Source organism: Alligator sinensis, unplaced genomic scaffold (assembly GCF_000455745.1).
Source record: "Alligator sinensis unplaced genomic scaffold, ASM45574v1 scaffold515_1, whole genome shotgun sequence".
In the NCBI taxonomy this organism is placed as follows: Eukaryota; Metazoa; Chordata; order Crocodylia; family Alligatoridae; genus Alligator; species Alligator sinensis.
Window position 1 is genome coordinate 1,698,679 of NW_005842096.1, and position 26,693 is coordinate 1,725,371.

The following is a 26,693-nucleotide window of genomic DNA, read 5'->3' on the forward strand; positions in this document are numbered from 1 at the left end:
CTGTTTTTAAATCACTGGATACTGAAAAAACTTTAGATTGAGTCCAGTGGCAGTTTTTACAAACTTTAAATGCTTTTGGACTAGGACCAATATTTTGAAACTGGATACCAGCTCTATACTCTAATCCTTGTGCAGCCATAAGAATAATGACACTTATAAGGAAAAAAAAAATCCTTTTTAAAGAGGTACACCTTAAGGATGCCCATTATCACCCCTCCTTTTTGGAATGGAGTCATTTGCCCAGTCAGTCAGAAATAACCTGAATCTACAGAATTGTATGCTGATGATGTTATTATGATTTTCACTACAAAACTAATTAATGCAGTCTGAACTATAACAAAATATGGCAAAGTTTCAGGTTTTAAAATTAACTATAAAACGTAAGATCTCCTAGACATTGATGTAGGACCACATACACACAAAGAGATAAGCTACAACTATAAATACAAGTGGGTAACTATTTCATTAAAATACTGAGGGCTGAATACTAAAAAAACCACAGGAGTTGTACAGCTCCAATTACACTTCTTTGATTGAAAGAAAGCATCAAAATAGACAAATTTTGGTTTTAAAAAAAATGAAATTTCATGGTTAGGAATTGCAACAGTCAAAAAATGAATAATCTAGCGCAAATTAATTTTCTAATTCAAAATCTACCTATTATAGTGCCAACACATTTTAGAGGAGTGGCAGACTATGATATATAATTTACTGGGGAAATAAGAAACCTTGATTTAAAAAAAAAGAAAGAAAGAAATCCTGCAAAGTCCTCAGAAAAAGCAGGGGATAGATGCTTCCAAACATTAAACATTAAGCCAGCCAACTTAGAAATTTAGTGTACTCGATAACACCAATTCACAAGAAGCTCCTGGTAAAGATGGGACAAACATTGTCCAGCTATCAAACTTAATATATTACCATGGCTAAAGAAATCTTCAAAGTCATATTTTACTTATATATCACCCCTTTTTTAGAACAACATTGAAAACCTGGGATAACACATACAAGAAATTAAGCTCATATCCATCACCTTTAGCATCTATACATAAATTATTAGGATTAAATTCAATATTATTATTATGCAGCTTTAATAACTGGGAACAAATTAGTATCATAAGTTTGGGAAAATTATTCAAAAAGTATATATTTAGATCATTTAAAGAAACACAACCTATGCCAGGTGATATTAAAATCCCATCTTTCCAATACCTACAGGTGAGCCACTTTACAACACATTCCCCAAGAAAAGTAAACCTCAGTAGAAATTTGACAGAATTTGAGAAAATATCGCTCACACCTATGAAATACACAGGCCTATTGTCTGTGTTGTACAAAACAATTTTAAATAGCCATATAGAAGAAGAAAGCATTGTTTATAATAAGGTGGACTAATGATACTGGAATCAGTAATTAGTACCAAAGAATATAGTACAATGGTCCTCACATATCCATCGGCATTACAATAAAATAAAATTACTTTAAAATCCTGTATTGATGGTAACTCATTCCACCTAAAATTAAGCATACTGTATCTATAGTATAGAAATGAGGAAATGTTGGAGGAAGTGCAGTCCGTTGGAAGGATTCTACCACATGTGGTGGATGTGTCCTAGAAACAACCGGTTCTGCAAGAAGGCTGGCGATATGGTTAGGGAAATATCAGGATGCCAGCTATCATATAACCCCTTAGTGTTCTTGCTGAACCTTCCCGAAAACTCTGCAACATACAAAAGTCAGGAAGAATTGATCACCCATCTTCCAATGGCTGCAAAGATAACTACAAAGGCTGGAAGAGAACTGATGCCCCCAAAATCACTAAATGGTTTCAAAAGTTTTGGGAACAGGAGAGGGAAAACAGATGCTTACTTAGAAATTTGGTGAAAAATCCTGGAACTTGCTAAAAACACTTTCTGGTTTGGAGACAGGAGATTCTTAAGAAACTTTTTTGAATGCTGAAGGAAAGTGGAAGATCTGAGAGGTAATACTAAAGAACAAGTTGGGAATAAATTTCAAATTTAAAAGCAGAGATGAGAAGATAGTAAGATTTCTATTATGCAGACTACTGAGGAAAAAGAGGGAGTTTATTATATGGAAATGATAAAACACAAAAGTTTATCATCAACTAAAACAAACTGTCAAGGATTGAAGAGAAAAAGGACATTGCAGACACTGACTTGGGTTAAGGGAGCACTGCTGATGGAAGATAAATAACTGTATATATATTTTAGGGGACTGGATGTATCTTTACGTGTTATGTGCATTTTTTGACAAGTTTAATTTATTAATAAGTTTTTTTAAAAGGAATGTATTAACCCTCTGCAACCCTCAGGGCTCCAATAGTTTTAGAGCTGATGTCAAAGACAGAGGAGTCAGGACTTTTATTTCTTGCAGCTCAATCATGATAAAAACCTGCTGGTGAGAGGCCATTCCTAGCAGAAAGACGGGGGGGCCTTGGGGAAATCTTGTCTTTAATTCACATTGTTAACCATGGCCTGATTTATCTTCGCTAGGATTACATCCACCTGAATTTAAGTTTATTCAAATTAGGAACAAAGGAATTTTTATTCCCTAGCATAGACATGGCCCGGCCGGAAAATATGCAAATAACGAAAATAATGATATTGTTTATACCTCTATAATTAGAGTAAGACAGACCATTACCTGGTTTAAACCTTTTTTGTAGGATTCCCTTACATCTAAAAGGCTTATCCCAAATTAATGCATATTCCAAAGCTGCTAAAAATGAAACCAGGCACACACACGTATCAAGAAGGGTTCTTATGTACAAAGCAAACTTAAAAAGCCTGATGATTTTGAACCAAATGTTAGCTCAGTCTCACCATGCAACTCCACTGGTTTTACTAGAGCAGCATAATACCTGAGGGAAGAATTTCCCCTTAGGAATTATGCACTTTACTGACATTTCTATGGAAACTGCAGTTCACAAAGCACGCTCTAGTCTTGAGAGGTAATGTCTAGTCTAAGGAAGCACATCTTTGGCTGCTGTTCAAGTAAAATAGGAAAAAAAAGCAGTGGGTACTTGCTGGGTACTTTTAAATATGGATACAACATATTTAAAACAGGTTCCCAGCTTCAAACATCTTAGCCAAAGGGATAAGAAAAGTCACCAAAGTTAAACACCACAAAGTAAAGACACTTCCAGAAAATAAGACTTTTTATCTTTTTTTTTTTTTTTTTTAAGACATCTTTAATCACTGCAGGTTAAAAACAACCATACATCAAGGTGATTTTTAAGTTGAGCTAAAGAAGCTCTGGCCACTCATTCTTCCAAGCGTCCTGTACTAGAAGTGAAAACAAATCTTCTAGATTGCAAAAGTCTGAAGTCTCTCCTGAATAAAACTTTAGGAACCATAATGTAATGCCAACAGACTGGGCCATAGTAATACCAGTCCTCTGCCAGTGCTATAAGATTACGTGTCAGAAGTTATTGGTGAACAAGGGCACAGAAACAAGTCAAATTATTTCATTCCTTTGCTAATCACAGCTGGTGAAACTGAAATTATTCAAAACCTAGGAGGGATCAAAGTCTGTTTTAGCAAAGCAACTACGCCTTTATGTAACTTTTTATTTTCTGTTCGGCACAGTCCACTCATTACCAAGACTACTGACACCTACAAATGCTTTCATTATTCAGTAGTTTATACCCTCCCACTGTTTTTGCTATGAATCCTATATAAAACCGTCGATGTGTCAGTTTTCCCTCAGGTCATTACTAGCTAACGATGTCAGCACTTAAACACTGAAAAACTAAGGGACACTGGAATTACTTTGGAAAAAGTCAGTGTTTTAGGGCAAATTCAAAGTCAAATTTCCATATGTCACAAGTGCAAGTCACACACTTGACAAAGATGATGGTTTCTGCTGTACAGAATATGAGTGGCCAACATTTAGATGCCTCTATGCATACAGCTTTTTTTTTCCCTTTCTGTCCACATAATATTTTATTACTGTGGCAATTGAGAGGCTGTTGCTAAAGGGCAACATGCAAAACAAGTAATGTTGATTTAGGCTTTCCTAGAATGCAGAGAGCACTGGAATGACATGTTACTTCTATATCTGCCAAGGGCAGTCTTCTAAATTTATCAAGGGCCCAGCATTTCTATGAAGGGGCAGTACCTCCTCTCTGTGAATAAATGTTTTGGGAATTGGGAGTATTTGAGATCTCTCTCAATGGAAAAATAATTTGAAAATATATTATCAGAATATGCTCCAGTGATAAAAACAGAGGGTAACCTATTACAGCATGCACATGCAGACTCTTTCAAAATTCAGGTTTCCAAAATGCAAAAATAAAGACAGAAAAGAACAAATATCTCCACGGGACCTTTAAAAGCATGTTCTCTTCCCGTTCTTGTACCACCTCCCAACCCCAGCCTCTCCAAGTAGTTATTAGAGTACCAGAGATGAGAATGACAATAGAAGAAGATGCCTATCTTTATTGACAAAACTCAAGGAAATTCACACAATTTCTGCTGTAAGCTTGCACACACTGAGTCACAATTTTCCCTGGTGCATTCAGTTCCACAGTCAAGTGAACAGATGTATGTGAAAGGCATCTCTGCTCTGCCCACAACCACCCCCAAGTATTTATTTTGTTATGGTTTTTTTCCCCACAGATTTGAATGGGGAAAATTCTGTGCATATACCTACATGCGCATCTATACCCCGCTGAGGGAAAGGCTCGGTCACACAATTTTTCCAGTTTTGCTTTTCAACCTCACAAGTATACAGAAATTAAAATTTTTTTTTTAATTTTTTTTTTTTTTTGCAAAAATCTAGTTGGTCTAATAAAAGATACCACCTCTACCACAAGTCCTGATTCCTTACAGCATAAAAAGGGACTTTTGCAGAGCAAACATCTTCACAGAAGAACAAGGACAGAGAACAGAATGTGTAATCCACCTGCATTCACATAGGTGGAAACATCTGGACAATTTTCTTAAGTTTTACAAATAGCTACGTGCATATATTAAACTCTTATGTCTTTATGCAGGTCTGTGGATCAGAGCAGCTCTATTGCAACTTGCCTCTCCCCCTCTCTGATCAGAACTCCAGGGAGCAAACTTCCAGCAATCCGCCTCATGCAAATATAACACACAAAAAAAAGAAGCAAAACAGGAGTACCTCTTTCCAACAACAGGTCTTTTAACTGAGCATCCTTCACCGATGTACTGTTAAGCTGTTCACTGGACATAATCGTGTCCTCTGGATTCAAGCCTCTCTGCGAACCCCCCCCAGGCACCCACCGCATCACCAGCCAGCCTCAGGTTCCTGGTAGCCAGGCAGCATTCTCAGAGTTTCACAGTTACCGCCAGCTTGTTTTCTGTCTCTCTCTTTCTCTCTCTCTCACACATATCAGCCGGGCCCAGCCCAAGTGCTAGACAAAATCCTGCGGCTCAGACCGCAGACTGTGGCTACCAATTATCAACTGCCATCACCAGACGGCAACTTATAATGTAGCAGGAACCTGGGAGTGTCAGAGACAGCCCCGGGCTTCAGATCTTCAGGGCAGCTGGGACAGACTTGGCCTCTGTTTAAGCCCAACCGTGCGTGCGTGCGTGCGTGCGTGCGCACGCACGCACACACACACTCACTGCATGTGGGGACCCATGCCCAACCATGCACATGCACACATATATGGACTCACTGCATATGGGCACACATGCCCAACTGTACGCACACACACATACATGCACATATATATCTATATGGACTCACTGCATGTGGGGACCCATGCCCAGCCACACGCATGCACACATATATGGACTCACTGCATGTGGGTGCGCACACACACAGAAGTGGGCAGGCAGGAGGAGAGCGGATGCTTTGTGCTCTCGCTAATGTTTAGACTGGAGCAAAGCAAAACAAAAGGAAAAAGATAACAAGAAAGAAAAGATAACAAGCAGCAGCAACAGCCAGGGGAGGAAAAAAGGGGGGAGGGAAAAAAAAAAATCACCTGCAAAAATCCAGCCGGCTTCTCTCTCTCTGCTCCCTGCTAGAAGCCTTTAAGTATGCCTGGCTGGAGGAGGAGGAGGAGGAGGAGTGGAGAGAGAGAGAGAGAGCGAAGGCAAGAGAAAGCTGTAAACCTTACCAGCGCCGCGCACCTAGGGCAGCTCCCTCCGCTGCGCTGCTTTGCTCTTAAAGCGGCCCCGCTCGCCCGGCTCTCCCAGCGCTTCCGCTTCGCGCAGCCGCGTCACGGCTCCCGCCCCGCCCAGCTGCGGCGCGGGGCGGTGCGGGGGGCGGCAGGGTTGGGCTCGTCCCCCTCGCACTCCCACGTGGGGGGCTCGAAGCAGTCACCGTCCCCCCGCAGGGGAAAAACATGAGCGTTTCTGAGAATCCTGGACAAGGAGAGCTGGAAGAAGGAACCTCAGGAGGGCATCTTTTTTTTCTTTTTGTGAAAATATTTCGACCCCTCCCCCCCGGTCAATGACTGGTCGGGGGGGGCACTGCCCCCCCCCCGCCCCGACTCAGCAGGCACCAGTCGCCCATGATGCCAACAGGGCATAGGATGGAGCCACGAGCAGCTCATTTAGGGGGGCTCGGGGATGGGGGAATGGCAGCTCCTGCCGCTGCGTGCATTCCCAGGCAAGCATTGTGGGGGCATGTGCCCCCCAGATATGTGCACGGGGCAACGGCGAGCTGCTGCTGCGGGTTTCGCCCCGGGCGCCAAACTTTGTTGCTACAGCACTGGTCGTTCTGAATGCTGCGTATGGTGCCGCAACCAGCCAGCATCCAACGTCTCAAGTTCTCACCCTGGCACTTCAGGTACTCCCAAATCCACTGGCAGGCATCCTACATGCAGGCCTAAGCCTGGAGGTCTTGGGATTTCGATGCCCCCACTTGATGTTAGCCCACAAGAGGCCAAGGAGGGCATCTAGTCCAAGCCCCTATTCCAAGCAGGACCAGCCCCCACTACTTCCTCGCAGCCAAGGCTTTGTCATATAAACCTCTGAGGGAGATCCCACCACCTTTCTGGGGAACCTGTTCCCCTGCTTTACTACCCTTCTGCTGAGAAAGTTCTTCCTAAATATCTAACCAAAACTTCCCTTGTTGCAGCTTGAGACCAGCCTCTTGTAGGATCTCAAAGGCACTGCTGTTCAGACATGTTAATTCATGAGTGTGTGTGTAGGTTGTCCAAATACCGACTGGGGATTTATACCCATCAGTTGTCCCAATCCACCGCAGTCACTTACCCATGCAAGAGAATGCCATCCTTTCCCAACACTGAAAGGCTGGCCAACAGTGTCCCCCTTTTGCTCTCCATGCCTCCCCAATCCTGTCAGAGCCACTGAAGATGACCTGAGAACCCTGGAGAATCTAAAGCTGAAGGTCTGTGATGCTGGGTTTCACAGAGATCCTGGTTCACAAAGGCAGGGGGAAATCTTACCGCAAACCAACCAACAGCAGCCAAAAGAGCTGCTTTGCCCCCAAAGTAGCCCATGCTCCAAACTAAACATGGAAAATAAAGGAGGCACCATCCTGGAGCCATAAGATTGGGGCATAACAGCAGTCTTCAAATACCTGAAGGGCTGCCATAAAGAGGAAAAGTATGTCTCCTCTCTTGCTCCAGAGAGAAGGTTGTGAACCAATGGCCTGAAGTTGCAGCAAAGTTAGTGTAGATTGGCTAGCCAGAAAAAAACTTCATCACCATTAGGACAGTGAGACAGTGAAATAGACTGCCTAGGGAAGCTGTGGACTCGCCATCACTGAAGGTGTTCAAGATGTTGGACAGCCACTGGTGGGGGATGATCTAGGTGTAGCTATGCCTATGTTTTACTGTGGGTATTTCCCCTGGTTCTGGGCTTGCTGTTTGTCCCTCCTCCCTTTCTGCTACATGTCAGGGTGTTTTTAAGCCTTCCTTAGTGGCATTGGGTGTTGGCTACAGCCACAACTGGGGACTTTGACTGGGGCGTGCCAATGCTCCTGCTGGGACCAAAGCCAGAAGTTCCTGGCTAAGGGGACCAGACCTCTGCTCAGGATCAGGCTGACTGACATATTTGGGGTCAGGAAGGAATTTTACTCCACGGTCAGGTCGGTACAGACCCTGGGGGGTTTTGCCTTCCTCTGTAGCAGGGGATCTCTTGAGCATATATTGACAACATTTCATAGACGCAGGATATTGGCTGCTGTGGTTCCCCTGCTTTACCTGTGGCAGTAGCATTAGGGTGTTAAGTCTGTGTTGTGTTAGGGTTGATGAAAGTCTTATGTAGAGTTTTGAATATGGATTGTATTGAATAGTTTGGATACTGACTCAGGCAGGGGGTTGGACTAGATGACCTCTGGAAGTCCCTTCCAGCCCTACTTCTCAATAACTTTATAGAGCTGACCTTTGCAAATGAAACCCAGACATCAGCTCTCCATCTTTAAACAGGGGCAAAGGATACTGGGATTGCTATCCAAGTTCCAACTCATAACTGAGTATTAGGCCAGTTATTGGCATACATGGCTCTCATCATTGGTTTAATGTATCCAATAATAACAACAGTAATAATGTGTCCAACTGATAACAATAAAAATGTGTAATTAATAACAATTGCAGCTAGGACCATTTCTCCCCTGTCCAATGTCTCAGCCCAATGTAGTTGTCTTCCTGCAGATGGTTCAATAGCCCCTCATGATTATAGGGCCCATACACCTGCCTGGCCAACCCTTCCTTCTTCCCATTATTATTCATAGTCATATATTTGGGTAATAGTAGGACTAGAGGCACACACTGAAGCTGGGTCTCTATTCCACTAAAGCCCCACTGAAACACTGAAGTGCCAGACAACCCTTGCCTGAAGCAATCCAGACAAAGGGTTGGAGGAGAAATAGGGGTTAAAAAAGGTGAGGCACCTTGACCTGGTCAAGGCCGCACTGCAGTTTAGTGACACTTGAGCATTTCACAGGCGTCCTGTCCCCTGGACTACAATGCCTCTCTGACTGCTTGTTAACTTCTCTCTCTCTCTCTAGGTACCATATCCAAACAGGACATTGGTGAAAATGGTCTTCCACAGATCTCTTTTCTTTGAATTTTCAGTGTTGATACATTCATCCATTTAGATAGACTCTTGACATAAGGCAACCTCTGTCTTCCACCATCTCTTCTTCCTTCAGTCTTTACAGTTAAGACCAGACTTTCAATTTCCTCTTTCCTCCAACTGCCTTTTTCTGACGTTAATCAGCAGCTTCCTCCTGCAGCCTGCTCTTAACAAAATATCTTCATTTGAAGTGTGACTTACTCCTCTGTGAAATATGAAACACCATAACCAGAAGGAAATATGACTACATCCTGCTTACCACCAAACAACTTAAAAGTAAACAAACTATTCCCAACTTTTCTCTGAGTCTAATCTGCATATAAAATCAACTGTTCAAAACAGGAGATTGTACCAAACCTTCAACTCTCCTATGAAACGATGACAGGCTGAGAGCCCTGGGGCTCTTTAGTACGATGACAGGCTGAGAGCCCTGGGGCTCTTTAGCCTGAAAAAGCGCAGGCTCAGGGGTGATCTGATGGCCACCTACAAGTTTATCAGGGGTGACCACCAGCATCTGGGGGAACGTTTGTTCACCAGAGCGCCCCAAGGGATGACGAGGTCGAATGGTCACAAACTATTTCAAGATCGTTTCAGGCTGGACATAAGGAAGAACTTCTTTACTGTCCGAGCCCCCAAGGTCTGGAACAGCCTGCCACCGGAGGTGGTTCAAGCGCCTACATTGAACTCCTTCAAGATGAAACTGGATGCTTATCTTGCTGGGATCCTATGACCCCAGCTGACTTCCTGCCCTTTGGGCGGGGGGCTGGACTTGATGATCTTCCGAGGTCCCTTCCAGCCCTGATGTCTATGAAATCTATGAAACAGGAACTTTCATTTCTACCCAGGAGAACTTTTACAATCTTTTCTCCTATGCCTGAAGAAGGGTGCTTGTGCCCAAAAGCTTCCAATTAAAGATTTCTTTTTGCAAAAATCTAGTTGGTCTAATAAAAGGTATCACCTCTACCACGAGTTCCGATTACTTCTCCAGCATGCCTTCAAGATGTGCCTTAAGAACCACATCTCAGACACTTCAATTTTCTTTTCCGTACTTGACGGTATTGTCCAGAATTTTGATGCATACGTGAGGCCTGGCATAGCATAGCAACCCAAAACTCTTAACTTCACCCCCACAGATATTTTACTATTTGTCAACATCTTTTTCATTTTTAGAAACGCACCTTTTGCCCTCCCTATTCTCCATTTTATTTCATGATCACATTTACTATCTGATGTTATCCAGGTTCCCAAGTAGTTAAATTTATTAACCTGCATTTATCTGTTCCTTTTCTACTTTGATGTTTCTTGTTAACCACTGAACTTTTAACCCAACCCAACCCAACCCAACCCAACCAGGCACTTGATTCGTCCTGAGGGAAAGTGGTTGCCTATCATATAACAGATTCTGGTTTTATCATTATAATAGGTTTGTAAATGCACACCTATACACTGCTATACAACTTGAGTATTACCAACTGCAGTATTGCTAACAGTAGGGAAGGAAGTCATATCTGGTGGGGGCAGCCCATCTTAGAGCTCAGAATCTTATTCCTGCACTACCCTTAAACAATTCATTCTATAGACTGGTCTGCACAGATTATACATCTCTATTGTCTAGTTTTGTCCTATGTCACTTTTGTCCCACTCATACCTGGAAAATATGTAGGAGAGACTAAATGACAACTGCACACCAGAATGAACACACACTGGAAATCTATCAAAGACAGGAATACCCAGTTACCTGTGGGGGCACATTTCTCACAAGAAAACTACTCTCTCTCCAATCTCTCAGTCCTGATCCTCAAAGGAAACTTACAAAATACTTCTCAGAGACAAGCCTAGGAACTCCACTTCATCAACCTCCTGGATACGGAAAATCATGGACTAAATATAGACACTGGATTTATGACACATTATAACCTGCCCGACAGCTGACTTCCCAGGTACTTCTCCACTATTCATCCCCCTTCTCTCGCCCCCCCCCACAGCCCATCTCTCACCCACTGACTCCTTAATTTACATCTTCACTGACTGCCTATCTTGTAAGTATACCAGCCCAACCTCTGGTTTCTTTCCTTTTCATTCCATCCAGGAAGGGCACGCACCAACTGCAGGAACTTCCTCAGCCTGACGAAGGGTTTTTTAAACCCGAAAGGTTGCTTAAAATGTTTTTCCAACTATTTAAGTTGGTCTAATAAAATATATCAGATTCACCCAAAGAACCTTGTCACTCATACCTGGAGCCATTTTGAAGGTCAATCAGTATTTCCAAATAAATGCCTATGCTCAGGAATTCTTAATTCAGTTGTAAGTTCCTGAATTTAACTTTAATTCAGTTCCTTTAAGTTCCTGAATTTAACTTCAAAATGACAAACTGATTTCAGAAAACCATTCTTTCAAAAACATGGGGAAAATTACATTTATGTTGTAGTTTTAAAGGTTTCTCCACACAGACTTTACTCTCCTTCAACTGAAGAAACTGCTTTAAAAGTTAGGGGGGCATTTCAACATAAAAAATGAGAGCGACATTAAAAGGGGATTGTCTTCCAATACAGAATAGTTGCTTTCAGCACAGTGAGACTAGGGAAAGTTTGATATCTGAGTTTTCATACCCTTTTACTATATCGTTCTCCCCTTACCTCCAAAAATTAGCTTTAGGAAATATTACTGTGCATGCAAGCTGAGGTGGCAAATTGTTACAGCCTATTATATTCCTAAGTGATGCAACTAAAGGGTCTTCAAAAAAATCCTCAGAATAATATTGTGCTAATGACCTATGCATCTGAGCCATTAGGGGCTATAAACAACTGATTAGCTAGCATCAGACATCTTGTGAGAGCTGCCCTTCCAGTGAGGCAGTCGACCTGCTACTTCCTAGCATTCCCTTCACATGAATGAAGATCCTACACTGAACTGTAACTAGAACATGTGCTGCAGTGAAAGGGTTGAAAGCACCCTCAAGTAGGCTTTAGCATATTTAATTGTAATGCTCCACAAAGAGCCATTACAAGTCTAGCATATTAATGATGAAACCAAAGGCTAATTAAAGCCTGTAAGGTTTCAATGAGATTGTAAAGAAACTATTCACTGATCAGTCCCCCTGCACTTAGTCACGTCTGGCAAAAATCCCACATGGAACCCACAAGACTGGAAACTGTCGTCTTGATTTACAAAAAATGAGAGATGTTATTCTCTTAAGCATGACAAATCAAATTCATTTCTCAAGGTTTGGACTCAAACAAATGAGCTGCTTACTTAATATTAGCTTCCTGGGTACACCAATTCTGAAGTCATTTTTCTTAGGCTCTACTGGGACATTGTTCATTGTGGATGAGCTGCTGGCAGTGCTATCTTTTTTTTTATGTTTTGTAACATTTTTTGTTTTGTAAAATTCAATAACGCTTCTAAACACTGCAGAATATTCACTACAGTGAAAATGTTAATATAAACTGATCTTGTTTGCTGTGACTATATTTCACCCCTGCTTCAAGGGCTCAAGTGGGTGTTGTAAACGCCACTGAGACTCTCTGTAAGGTGCTGTGAAATAGTTAAGACATAATTGGATACTTTAAGAACAGAGCGAACATAAACTAGCACAATATTTGCTATATATGACACCATAAGGGCTTCTTGGTGCACTTCAGTTAAAGAAAAGTGACCACCTTTCCTGGATGGTTTGTGCGCCGTGTACACCCTACTGGAGACGAACAATATCAAAACGCCACCCTGGAAGTGAGTATGTGGACATGGAGAGCAACAACAAACATTTCTCTCACAGGAGAACTAAAGAGACAGCTCCTGTCCAAGCAGTTGGTAACATCAACTGAAAAAGGAACATGGCAGCCTTTACTAATTGGTCTCTCCTATGTAGACCTGGTAATCTGCTAACCTCCTTTTATGTCCCCACAGAAAGGCAACCTTCATCTCCTGCTCTGGGCTGGGTTCTGACTTCCTGCACCATCCTGGATAAAACTGGCCCTAGAGTATGTGTATATATATATATGTGTGTGTGTGCGTACATACATACACACACACACACACACACACACACACACACTTCCATGCTATACCATGGGACAATGGAAAACTTTTTCTTATTGGCAAGGAATTCAGGTAAATTGTTTTACAGCATCGATATGCTTTGAACTTTTTTAAGATACTGGTTTTGTTTTAATATGATTAGGCACAAGCAACTGAACAGATGGGATCAGCGTAGATATTAATGACCCAGGCCAAAAGAAGTAAGTTTTGAAGAGGGATTAAAGGCAGGAGAGGAGAGTGCTTACACCTGTAAATTAACTTGCCGTTCAAGCTGTTTTTTATTCCACATTAATAGGAAGGATTGTGAAAATTGATTTTTGAGTTTAAAATAATTACTTTTCTTCCAAAGCTCAATTAAAGAGATCCCTCCAAATCCTGTTGCCTAGCAAACAAGGCTGAGCTTGATCCACAGTTACAGAACACACATGGATCTTTTTTTTCTGTGGTGGAAGGAGAGTTCAAACTGGCAGACAACTACAGCACGGCATTTCAAAAGCAATCCTCATTTTAGATCCAACTGGCTCGAGGGTCTAAACTTGCAAATTTAGAGGGAAATCCATCTATCCTCCCCATCCAGCTCTATTTGAGCTTTTGCAGACAGGGGACAGGTATTATACCACTGAATCATCCAGCAGAGTGAAAAGAGACTGGGGTGAAAATACCTATTGGGTTAAACTCTTATTTCACTCTATGTACTTAAATGCCAGGTACGTAGCCTCATAACCACACTTTTCGGCACTTAGCCATAGCTTGAGAGTCCATTTTACCCTAGGGTGAAATAGAATCACCCAAAGCTCACAGTTGCCAGAAACAAAATGGAGGAAGAGGCAGGACCGGAAAGGAACGGCCCTCTGATCTTTCAGCCCACCTCCCCAAGGACTGGAAGAGCAGGGCGCTAGGCCCTTTCCACCCAGCGGGAGGTTTGAACTTACTCAGTAGGAGAGTTTGGGAAATGCTAAATTGCAAACTGTGCTAAGTGCCAAAAGCTGCAGTTATGTCACTATGTATGTGCCATTTAGACTTCTAAAATGAAACAGAACTTTGTTTATACTAGGATTACACTACTGATACTTTTACTGCAGTCAAACCTGAAAAATAGCTAAGAACATTCTTAGTAAAGATGCACGTGGAATGAGGACCTATCAGCAGGGGAAGGCAGCTGTAAATCTGTCAGTTTTAATTGGTCCAGGGCTATTCAGACTTTGAAAGCACCCCTAAAGGGATAAAGTAACCGAGTGGCTGAGAATCAAAATTCTATGCAGGTGTCTGTTACATTAAACACTGGTATACAGTGACTTCCACTTGATTCAATCACTGGCTAATTCAATCCTCCATTTAATTCCATTAAAACCTCAGGAACCAAATCATCTGCACTGAAAATAGCATAACTCCTTCCGCCCTTTATTCTGATCATATTTCATTGCTTTTGGCCTGTTTGATTGGCTAATCTAATCACCGGTTGTGGAAACGGGCCGTTTAATTAGCAGGAAAGGCCAGATTTAACCCACAAAAGGGCCACGATGATTTAAAAAAAGGAGGAAAAAAACATGTTATTTGTACTTTTCTATTGATAGTATGTGCCATAGTGTACTCTGCAAGTCTTGTGCAGAGTTGTGCTGACCCTCTAAGGTGGTTTGGGAGCTAAATATTACAGTTCTGTTCACAAAGGCATGACAACAGTATTCAATCCTCCCCCAAATTCCCACTATTCCTTGAGCGGTTCCCGGCATTAAGGAAAAAATTCAGCCCTACATTTTTGTACAGCCCATTCAAGCAGTAGCTATAAGAAGTGTGTCAAGGGATATATTAAAAACCTGAGAGATCACATCATATATTAACTTTCTATGGAAACAGATGAAAGTGAAGAGAGACAGAAACAGAGACAGAATTAGCAGGGGTGCTAGAATATATGCATGTGCAACAATCCTCCTCCAACATAAAACTGAACGCCCTGTTGTTAAAATATATGTTGCTAAATAAGCCATTAACGGTATTTTACACACAAAAAAGGAATATTCGCTTTTCCATTAAAAGGAGACCCTTTGGGACCTACAGCAATCCTCATGCCAGGTAGATTACTCACTTGCATAGACTTGAATTACCAGCAAGCTCTCTGGCAGGCAGAGAAAGGCAATAAGAATCCAACTGCAGATTAACAGAGTATAAAAATATGTTAGTGCTTCCTGACAAACAAGATAAATTGCAAGAATTCAAAGAGCTGGACAATGCACAACAGACCTTCTTTGAAGACCTTTGGATAGAACAGGCTGACAAGGTAAACCAGTAAAAAAAAAAAAAAAACCAGCCAGGGCATATCACAAAATGAAAGCAACAGAAAGATAATAAAAATGTATTATAAAAATGTTATTGTATTTGTGACATCAATTTTATCAGCTAGCATGGGGGTGTGGCCAAATGGCCAGGCTCTGCCACCTATCTGCCATTATGGCAGACTGGTAACTAGAAGTGAAGGCTGATATAGTATGTACTGTCCTATCAGCAGAAACAATAAGAACTGGCAAGCTTTGTCTGCTAGCATTTTTAATTGTTTTACTACCATGAGTAGAAGCAACAGTGGCAAAGTTAGTGTCTACAGCCACCAGAATTTCTATTGTGTCACCTGTATCTTCTGTGAATAAAATTCAGTATGACAGTTGTAAAAATTCCTACAGTCTCCATCAGTGCTTCCACATCTGAAATACTATGAGAGAGGAATAGCACTGGTGATAAAGAAGATGCTGTCCTTTGGATCACCCGAAGTGCCATCAACATTGCTCAGAAAACCTCCTCTTGGCTCTTTCAGCTTTTCTTTTATCCAGAATAATGCAGTGAAGAAAAAACTGAAGGCCAGGTCTTCACCACAAAAAAGAGGTGTGGTTTTAAACTGATGTAGGTAACTTGATGTAAAATGCTACTGGATGCAAAGAACGGGTCATTTTTAAGTCAATGTCTCCTGTTACTGTAAACCCCAGGTGGAATGATACAGCGCTGGCTTCAGCTAGCAACACTGAAGTAAAGCTGTAAGTGCCTTGTCTCTACTTGGATTTTACACTGAGGTAATGACCAGAATTGGTTCTTTATGTAAAAGCTTGCCTTTACAGATGCACTGAACACAGCCTAATAAATCTATGGACAACATATTATTTTCTATATAAAAGAAAAATAGCATAGAGATTTTAAATTACTTGCAAAAAGTCACATAACAAGCCACTAGAATTTGAGTTCAGAATTAGAGCTAGTCTAATATTCCACTTTCCATCTCCTACTCTCAAACTCTGAATAGCTGCAAAAGTCCCAGCTGTTTGGGGTTTTTTACCTTATAGAATTCACCTATTTTGTTCAGACCACAGGGTTGTCAGTGGTTGGCTACTGTATGTCAGTCAGAGTTTCTTGCTCTATGTGATTACATAAAGGGCAAGGAAGGTTCTTTTCTCCCAACAGTATAAAGGAAAAAATGAATCTTGTTAATTTCAAGGCAGGTTTGACTAGTTCACAAATAATCCAAACCCTAGATCAGCAAAAAACCCCTAAAAGTCCCAATTCAGAACCATCACACTTTCAGATTCTTAATTATTAACATGTATTGAAGTGTCTAGAAGCAGGTGATATGATCATCATGGCAATTACGGAGTTTTAAGTACTATTTTATTCTCAATTATCATATTTATGACTCCCAGAAGTTTAAACTTTGAAATGCCTTGAAGGCATGGTTGGGTCCCAGATCATTACTTCCACCACATCATTTGCGACATATGATTAAGCGTGTGATCTTTGGAATGAGTGGAATGGGTAAGGAAAAAAGAGTCAGCGGTACAATAGCTTTTTTCCTGTCTTTTCCTAGGTTATTTTAGATTGATTAAGAAATTCTGGGAAGTGGGTGCATATGATCCCTAAAAGAGAAGAAAAGAAAAAGCACTTCCTAGCATGGCCACCTGTGTTACAAATTACACCTCTCCAGATGATGTTTATTTAACTTTAAAATAGTTTTGAAAATAGTTAAAAGTTTTAAAAAGTAGACTCTAGAGAGCAAATGAGTAGAGAAGCAATTTGTTTCAGAAACATTATGGAGAGTCCTGCAGGACAATTGTAGCACATGTTGTTTATGTCTGTCCTTAAGCATTACAATCTTAACAGGCCAAACAAGGCTGTTAAAAATTCATTAGAGTCTGCTCACTGCTAACTGCTCAGTGCTAAGTGAGCCCATCGTGAGCTTAAGACTGTGGACAGAAGTCTCTTTTCAGCTTTGCAGGGAAGTACTCAGCCCTGTCTAGTGCGCCTCTGGTTTGCATAGGAGATCCACATCCACATGGACATGAAAAAAGCTAAAATTAGCACTATTGTTTGGATCAGGTTGTGTTTTGAAGAGCAATTTTTACCTGATCACAGAGCTGCTTGTTACCCTAGATCAACCGTTTTAGACTCCATAATTTTTATGAATTTAGTGGTACCCCACCCCTTTTCAAAAACTAATTTAACTCTCTTTGTGGTCTAGGGAAAAAAACAATACAGCAAGTCTTGTATTGCAAAGAACTCAGAAAGACCACAACCGGCCAGAACGTTTTTGACGTTATGGATTCCTATTTGAAATCTCTGGGTTTATCTTGTAAATCATGTGTACATGTTTGCACACCTAACAGTGCTAATATTGCACAGCACCTGGCAGTACTCTTAAAAGGATCTCATGGCACCCCAGGTTACTGTGTGGAACCCTGGTTGAGACTCACTGCCCTCAATCACTGCCTCAGACTCACTCTCAAAACCCAAAGGAGCATGGGTGAATTGGTGTCTGAAGAATAAATAAAATAAAATGAATAACCTGAAGTTAATGGTGATGGAGCCATTATAGGTTATTTTTAATACTTAAATAAATTCAAAATTAAAAAACCACAACAAATCCGAAGTCAGATTGATAAAAGGATCCATAAATAATAAGAAAGAATAGGTCAATGAATGACATATCATGTATTTATTTTTATGCTTTTAATATTGTTTCTCTGGCAACACCTGCTTACAAACTATCTAGGTACATACACAAAAGGTAAGTTAACAGAAGGAGGCTTCACAATGTAGCAAATCTTCACTACCCTGTTGTAGAGTAGGTAACGCAAGGGACCAGTCTGGGGTGTGCACCTTGCTGAGAACCACTATCACAGTTATGATAGGTCTGAAACATGTTTTAAATGCTACAATTGGCCACTAAACTTATCTGCCATGATAACTAGTTTTATCTACACCATCGAATGTTTTCCCCTAACAAAAACGGATAGCTTATAGTTCTAATAATTTATCTAAATGTTGCTGGGTCACTGAGTCCCAAAAGGGAAGCTTGTTTCCTAACCACGTTAGACTTGCTTCCATCAGACTAAAGGTAAATATGGTGACTCACATAAATGGCACGCACATCTGATTCAGAATGAAGCATGATGCAATTTTTACTAGGCTTTCTCATGATGGACCACATTATTGCAGAGTTACACTTGTAAGGAAGGGTAGAAGGAGTGCAAAAAAGTAGGAGTCTCCATTGAAAATCAGTAGGAAACTCGCAAATCCCAGGAAACACCCACATTTTTTCTTCAGTACACTCAGTGTATTACTCACCATCAACAGTCATCACCACTGACTGAGTCTTGTAGGGATCTTTTACTACAATAAGGCTTTGTAGTATATTCTTTCCAAGTAAGCAGATAAAACACATTGTTTTTTGCTTGTTCCATCTCAAATAACAAAAAAGGTGATATTTGTTTATAAAATCACGTAAGTGTGCATGCACACGCACACACAGTTGTCCACTAACATATCAATACAAATCAGAGGACAATATATGCCTGAATGGCATTCACTCGTTAGGAGACCTGAACTATTATAAGAAACATTCATCCTAAGCCACATTCTTCCAAGATGCACCTAGGTTTGCTATAGTTAGCAATCCAATGCATAGCATTAAAAAATCCTAAAGCAGGCTTAAAACACTATACACTTCAGATTCTCTGTATTTACCTTCTGATTTCCAAGCATATGGGGTGCACTTGAGTTACATTTTTTTTCAACACTTCCCTTACATGCAACTGCTTGAGACAAGCAGCTGGGGCTTTAAGAAAATCATGAGGTTTGCAGTAAAAACATGAGAGTTGGTAACACTGAAAGTATGATTTCAGGAACCAGTCTTACTTCCTAGACCAACAGGAACAGAGAGCACTGCAAAAGTAACAAGTGAAAAGTGTCTGTCATGGTTCTGTTGGTACTTTTCTGACTCACCTAACATCATAGATGAACTACTGTGGGGGCCAATGTAGTAAACTGGGAAAAAGGATGGTGAGACAGGCATATGAGGAGTGGGTAAATCAGTGTAGCGAGGGAAAAATAGTTCAGAGAGAATTATTCCTGCACAGCTGCCATTAATTTCGGGGATCAGGGTCCAAAAAGTATAGCTGGGCTTTTGTTTATTATTGATGGATTTACTCCCTTCTACTGAGCAGAGAAGCAGTTTTGGTAGGGTCAGATTCATAGATTGTAAAGCCGGAAGGGACCTCAGAAGATCATCGGGTTCAGCCCCCTGCACCAAGCAGGGAAGATAACTGGGGGTCAGGTGACCCCAGCAAGGTGACCATCCAGTCTCCTCTTGAAGATTACCAGGGTAGGCGACTGCACCACCTGTGGAAGAATCTTATTCCACAGTCTGGACACCCTGACTGTGAAGAAGTTTTTCCTAATGTTGATCCTGGAATCAATCTTCCAGGAGTTTGCGGCCATTACTCCTGGTTTTTCCCAAGGGTGACCTGGTGAACAGTTGCTCACCGAGCCCTTGATGTACTCCCCCCTAGTGTAGCAGTAAGCTGGTACCAGGACCCCTCTCAGGCTTCTTTTCCTCAGGCTGAAAAGTCTCAGATGCCTCAGCCTCTCCTCGTATGTCTTGCCTTTTAAGACTCTGATCGTACGGTTGGCTTTTTTTTGGACTCTTTCAAGCTTGTCCACATCCTTGTTAAAGTGTGGTGTCCAGAACTGGACGCAATACTCCAGCTGCAGTCTCACCAGTGCGGAGTAGAGCAGAAGAATCACCTCCTTGGTTTTGCTAGAGATGCATCGATTGAGGCATTCCAGAGTATTATTTGCCCTACTGTCTACAGCATCGTACTGCCAGCTCATATTCATACCGTGGTCTATTATTACCCCCAAGTCCCTTTCATTCATGGTGCTAGTCAGTTTGGTGCTGCCAAGCCTGTAGGTGTGCTGGGGGTTGCTCGTCCTGAGGTGGAGCACTTTACATTTCTCGACGTTGAACTTCATCAGGTTTCGATCCGCTCAACTTGCTAGCCTGTCTACGTCTGCCTGTATTTGTAGCCTATCTTCAAGCATGACCACACTCCCCTATAATAGTGTCGTTCACGAACTTAACCAGAGAGCTCTTCATCCCCACAACCAAATCGTTAATAAAGATGTTGAAAAGCACTGGACCAAGCACTGATCCCTGCGGGACACCACTGCCCACTTCTCACCAGGACGACACAGATCCGTTCACTACAATTCTCCGGGTCCTATCCTGCAGCCAGTTTCTCACCCACCTGACTGTCTCAGAGTTAAGCCCACAATCCTCCAATTTTCTCACAAGGATATTATGGGATACTAGATCAAACTATTGCAAACAGATGTCACTCCAGGTATGCTGTATTTCATTGAAAATTCACAATCAAGCTGCCAACAGTTGACAAATTGCTATGATTTTCAATCCAAATATGTTATTTTAAAAAAGATTTCCGATAAGGGACTCAATGCCAAATTTTTTCCAACTGCTCTAAATGGGAATCAGGGATCTGTCATTCATAAATCTTCTTAAAGCAAGGGTTTCCCTGGGCCTGTCTGTGGGCCAGATTGGGCTGTGCCGGAGCCAACGTGCATCCTGTGCCAGCCACCTGCACCACAGGTAGCATCAGTAGCACCAGGTCCAGCCTACATGCCAAACTGGCTTCACACGCTACATGTAGTGTGTAGGGACAGCCTGGGACCCACAGGCCGCATCATATGGCTCCATGGGCCAGATCTGGTCCACGGGCTGTATATCTGACACCCCAGCCTTAGAGTACAAATAAAATTATCCTTAGGAAAATAATGAGGATAACTATAGTATTGCAGGGTTTTCTAGGTTATGCTTGCCTAGGAAAAGCATATCACCTTTTCATCTTATATGCTCACAAGATTCATTGCTTACTTCTAAATGGCAGAAATATAGCTTGGAGACCATATGCTTGGATCATGGTATTTGGACCATGTGCTTTCAAAAGTTAGCAAAATAGCCTATTTTCCAGTCTTTCTGGCATCTTGACTTGTGTGCTGTTTAAACTGACTCATTCAGAGCATGCCATGTCACATTTAAACTATTTAACCAGACTAAGAAAGTAGGAAACACCTGCCGTCATTTTTTCTTTCCTGAACTTTATCACGAATACAAATCTGACGTTTCACCACTCTACATGCCAACTGAAAAACATGCCAAAACCAGCACTTCCTGATGCACACAAATGTGTGCAACATGAACATCTAGTACAAACAGCACTAAGCCATCACACACTTGTCAGTTCCCACCACAAAAGAGAAACAAGATCAGTCTGGGCAATAGTTTCATAAGCTTGGTTCTCGTTTCTATGTGTGTGAAAGAGAGGGAGAGAGAATCATAGAAAGAGGGGGAGAGAGAGGGAATACTTCACAACTTTGTAAGATCACAGCAAAAGATTCTAAGTTTTGCTATAATATAGCCAGAAAATATTAAACATGTGAAAACTGGCTTAGCCCAAATATTGCTCAGTGGAGAACCACCATAGTAACTTGACAAGAACCTGAAAGCCAAACCTAATTTACATAACATTAAGTAGATCAGAACTGATGAGGATGGGGATCTTTTCTTCACAAACATGTGGCCTAATAATGCAATTAAAAAACCCCAAACAATTATAAAGCTGAAACAGATAGGCATTAATCTGACCCTTCACCAAAGAATGGTGAATATACAGCCAGTGGAGAGTAGACTTTTCATACTCTGTGTTTCTCTTGTTAAGCAAATGGCTGGTAACCACATACAGTAGTCCACTGAAATAGAAGAGACTTCCCTGAAGTATTCATTGTGCACATAACAGAGGGAATCAAGAGCGACATCCAGGTAAAGTAGGATTAACTGGGGGGCATGCTTCCTGGTAAAAGTGCTTGCCTGTGGATCAGGAGAAACCTGGACTGACTCTGCTGGGATAACATACATGGGTAACAAGAACTGCCACTGGTTAAAAGATTCCACTAATGAAACAAGGCTGCTAACAAATAAAATTAATCTGTTTTAAAATGGAAGTTTGATTTTAAAAAATAATAATAAAAAACAATTGCCTACCCAGTGCTGAAAATGATCATAATCCCTACAAATGCTCCTGTAACAGAGTTCTGATAAGATGTACCATATATGAAGAATGCCACAAGTAAACCTAATGATTAACAAGACAATAGAAGAAAGGTGGGAACTCATAGTCTAATTAATTCAGAATGAAATATTATAATGCTCAAAGCTTCTCTAGGAGGCCTTCTACCAGCAGATCTCAATGCCTGGATGCATTATTTAGCAGGATAAACCCAGGGAGATGCTGTGACCTGAAGGAAGTAAGGAAGAGTGGCTTGCACATAGCTGGAAGCTGTTCTGGCCTGAAAGTGGGCAGTCTGATTGTAGCCAATGGACTATGGGACATGCCACTAAGGTTATTTCTCTAACTCTAGCACAACCCTGTTGGGTGAGCCAGGGCACATCACTCACTTCTCTATGCCTGTTCCCCTCCCACTCCTGTTACTAATCATTTTGCAATATCATGTAACAATCCCAAACCTGGGTCAGGATGTTAGGCACAATTCAGACATTTTTGCCTTACACTGACTTTCAGTAAAACTTAGGTTTCTAAGTTGCGTCTGAAAATGGGACGTAAGCGCCTATGTCACTTAGGCACCTTTAGAAATTTTACCAATGGCCACATTACAAGTGATTTTTCTGATAGCAAGAGCAGGTCCCAAGGGAGCAACACTGCTGGTTTGTTCTGACACTGTATCTACTTTTTTTCTCCGTAAGAACCATAAATATTACATTCTTCTCATACGTGGAGTCAACATATAATTGGACACCTACAGTCTTGATTCTGCATTTGCCATCCTTTTTTTTTTTCCATATGTAATGAGAACACCAAATCAGAAACTTTTTCAGTGCAGTATTTAGTGCATTTAACCCTTTCAATGCTTATTTGATTCTCCTGTGAAATTCTGTACAGACTTTGTGGGATTCTGTAAGCGAAACAGCAACTCAAGGTCTTGGCTTATATCAGGGAAAAGGCTGATTTTCCTGAAAATGAACTTGAAAATGTGAGTTTACTTATAATCACAATAATGTGGTAGTATGACATTTCTAAATAAGGAGAAGGAATAGAATTTGTTTTGAAATGTCATCACTGGGAACTGAAAACTAATGCATCTTAAAGTGATCAACTGACATTTTTGATGGGTATTTCTATTTTCTTCCAATCCACGGTATCCTTCAGTGCTATACAAGGACCACAGTTTGCAATTATTAGTGCCAAGTAGCAAAAATTTGGTTAAAGTAAGAAAGTCCATTATATCCCCTTTGGAATCATTCATTCTGGGGGGCTGAAATTTCCGATGCAGGGTCTCTGTCCCAAGACAACACTTAAAGAGTTTGAGTAATTTCTCGGGGGGGGTTACAATTATGAAAGTTTCCCACTGAAAAACAAAACAAAACAAAGCTCCCAGAACTGCAGTAGACCAGTTTAAGTTTGGAACCTAAACCTGGCGCAGTTATAGTTTTTAAAAAAGCAGCATGGACTTCCCCAGAATTAGGATGGAATTTAAAACTGAAACAGCTACTAATATTGCTCCCAAGGGCTGCAATTCTTGGTTCCAAACACATACCGTAACCCACTCAATGCACAGCACTGAAAGCAAAGCATGACTGGGAGTAGGATATATGGCAGACTGTCCTCGGGCGAGCTCAGAAACCTCCCAAGGAGCAGAAAAACAGTAGCTCTCTTGATTTTGGTTCCCTTCTGGGTTTTAAGAAAAAGTTGGGAAATTTGTTCTTTACAAGCTTTTGGGCATAAACGCCCTTCTTCAGGCATAAGGAAAACACCAACAGACTTTCCCTATGTCTGAAGAAGGGTGTTTTCCCTGAAAGCTTGCAAAGAACAATTTTTCCAACTATTTAGTTGGTCTAATAAAAGATATACCCAAACAACCCTGTCTGCCTATGTCCTTAGACCAACTTGGCTACAACCAACAACCTTAAAGAAAGAGTCAGAAAAGTTACCAGTGCAAACTGACTGGTGCCAGCAATTATTTGTCGCAACATTTTTTTTCATGCTTTGATGTCAGCACTGTTGCAAAACACAAGGCACCAAGGGATTGCTCACCCATTAATCTGGAACATAAGCAGAGTTTAGACTGTTGTCAAGCAAGTTAGTTTTACCTTCCCAATGATGTTTTGTTGCAGTAGGAACCCAATTTAACATAAAGAGCTGCAGTTAGTTATTCTGTTTTCTTATTGTAGGCTGCCCTCGGCCTTTATTAAGAAGGGCAGCATACATATTGAAAAAATAAATAGATGTGCTAGGCTGAGAAGCCAGGGGGTGAAGCCAATAGCCGAAAAAACTGCTCTCTGCCCCAGATGCAATGCTCTTCTTGCACACTGACATAGTCTTTTTGGGTCTGAAGAGCTGGGCACTGCTACTTTCAGAACCTGAGGAAGGATGGAGGGGTCTTTTCACTGCAGCACATTGCACATCTATGCAGAACCTAGCACTGTATCAGCCACAGACCACCTGAGTCTGGGTCGGCAAGGTTCTTTGAATAGATGTGATATCTTTTATTCGACCAACTGAGTAGTTGGAAAAAAGTTCTTAGCAAGCTTCTGGAACAGCATTCCAAGGCAGCTATCTTGTTACAGTTTTATGAAAATCAAACTATGGCACAAACTCTAAGAAAAAATGTTATTAATAATTGAAAAGTCTCATCTGAGCATGACAAGTGGGATGTGGGCAAGACTTTAGCACAACCAAACAAACTTCCACTTCTTTGTGATCTATCAGCACACATTCTCTGCCCTTCCTGACAGACACCAAGCATCAGAAGCTGTAAGGGCCTATGCCATCTAATATCTTATTTTTGGGATGCCTGCCCCACCCAGAGTGGAATTCCAAGCTCACAGATAGGCACCTAAGTTACCTACACAGTGGGTGTGTCTACACAAGATGCTACTGCGCAGTGGTTTACAAGTACTAAATAAATGAGCAGTAACCAGAGTTACTGAGCAGTAGTGCCAGGCAACATCTTTTAAGTGATGCTACTGTGCAGTAACTTAATAATATTGCACAGTAGCGTATCAGCACTGTCTGTGCTGTGACATGCTACTGCGCAGTATTATTCAGCTACTGCACAGTCAACATCTCGTGTAGATGTGTCCAATGGAGAGTTGCTGCATAGAGTTAGAAAAAAGGAAATATTAAGCCTGCAGGTATATCTGAAACCCCACCTCTCTTTAGAGCTTAGGCCCGTGAGTCAGAGTTGCAATGGAAGCACTTCCATCTACTCAGGATCAAGGTCCGGGAGTCCTCTCCTGAGGACTCTGCAGGGGCCTACACCTTTCAAAGAAGTGAGAAGGACTCACAGTTTTCCTTTTAAAACCTGAGGAATGGAGGAGGAAAAGGAAGAAGAAGAGGTAGTGATGCTGCTAATGTCAAGCTTTTACAGACTAGCCAAGTAGTTAAGGTACTTGGCAGGGAAATGGGAGACCTAGACTAAGCCCGCCTCACCCTGAAGGGATTCAAACCCACAACCCTCCTCCCAGGAGTTTGACCTACCCTCTAGACCAGGCTTGTCCAACATGCAGCCCGCCAAGCCATTTTCTGAGGCCCTCGGTGCTGCGACAGGAAATGAAAGTAAACAGAGTTTACTTTCGTTCCCACCCCTTGTCCCTCCCCCAGCCCCAAGGCAGCTTCCTAATGGCTGCTGAAGGGCTGGGGAAGGGACAAGGTTCCCACACGTACCGCGTCAGCTTAACATTGCTGACGCAGTGCATGTGGGAAGAGGAGTAGCCATGTGCCGCTCGGGACAGGATGAGCCCAGTCGGAGCAGCAGGGGCTCAGCTGCACTTTCTCCCTACCTGCTCCGGTCAGTCCCGAGCGGCACATGGCTCCACCGCCACCTCTGCTGGCTGGTGCCGACCCAGGCAGATCTGTCCCATCCAGAGCAGCGTGCAGCTGAAGCCGGATTCCCACGTGCTGCTGGGGATGGGAGGAGCCTGGCCGGGGTGGCACCCGCCACCAGCAGAAGCAGCAGTGGGGCCGTGTGCTGCTCAGGACTGACTGGTGCAGGCAGGGGGAAAAAATGCAGCTCAGCCCCTGCCGTTCTGGCCGGGCTCATCCCATCCCGAGTGGCACTCGGCTCTGCCACCACTTCTGCTGGCTGGTGCAGACCCGGCCAGGCTCCTCTCGTCCCCAGGAGCTCATGAGAAGCTGGCTTCAGCTGCATGCTGCTCTGGATGGGACAGACCCCGCCGAGACAGGATCGGCCAGGGAAAATAGCAAGGAG

At 42.1% G+C, this 26,693-nt stretch overlaps 1 protein-coding gene across 10 annotated transcripts in view; it reads right to left on the reverse strand.

The window, feature by feature from the left end:
• LDLRAD4 (low density lipoprotein receptor class A domain containing 4) overlaps positions 1-26,693 on the reverse strand; it is a 408,545-nt gene that overhangs the window by 36,536 nt on the left and 345,316 nt on the right. The window contains exon 1 of one of the 10 annotated variants that reach the window (XM_025204749.1): positions 6,113-6,241. The exons of 5 other annotated variants lie outside the window; for them this stretch is intronic. Coding sequence is in view for 3 of the 5 variants with exons in the window: in XM_025204746.1 (XP_025060531.1) it covers positions 5,146-5,272 (127 nt within the window). In the remaining 2 variants the exon portion in view is untranslated. 4 more of the 10 variants (XM_025204750.1, XM_025204746.1, XM_025204748.1 and 1 more) reach the window with 4 other exon arrangements.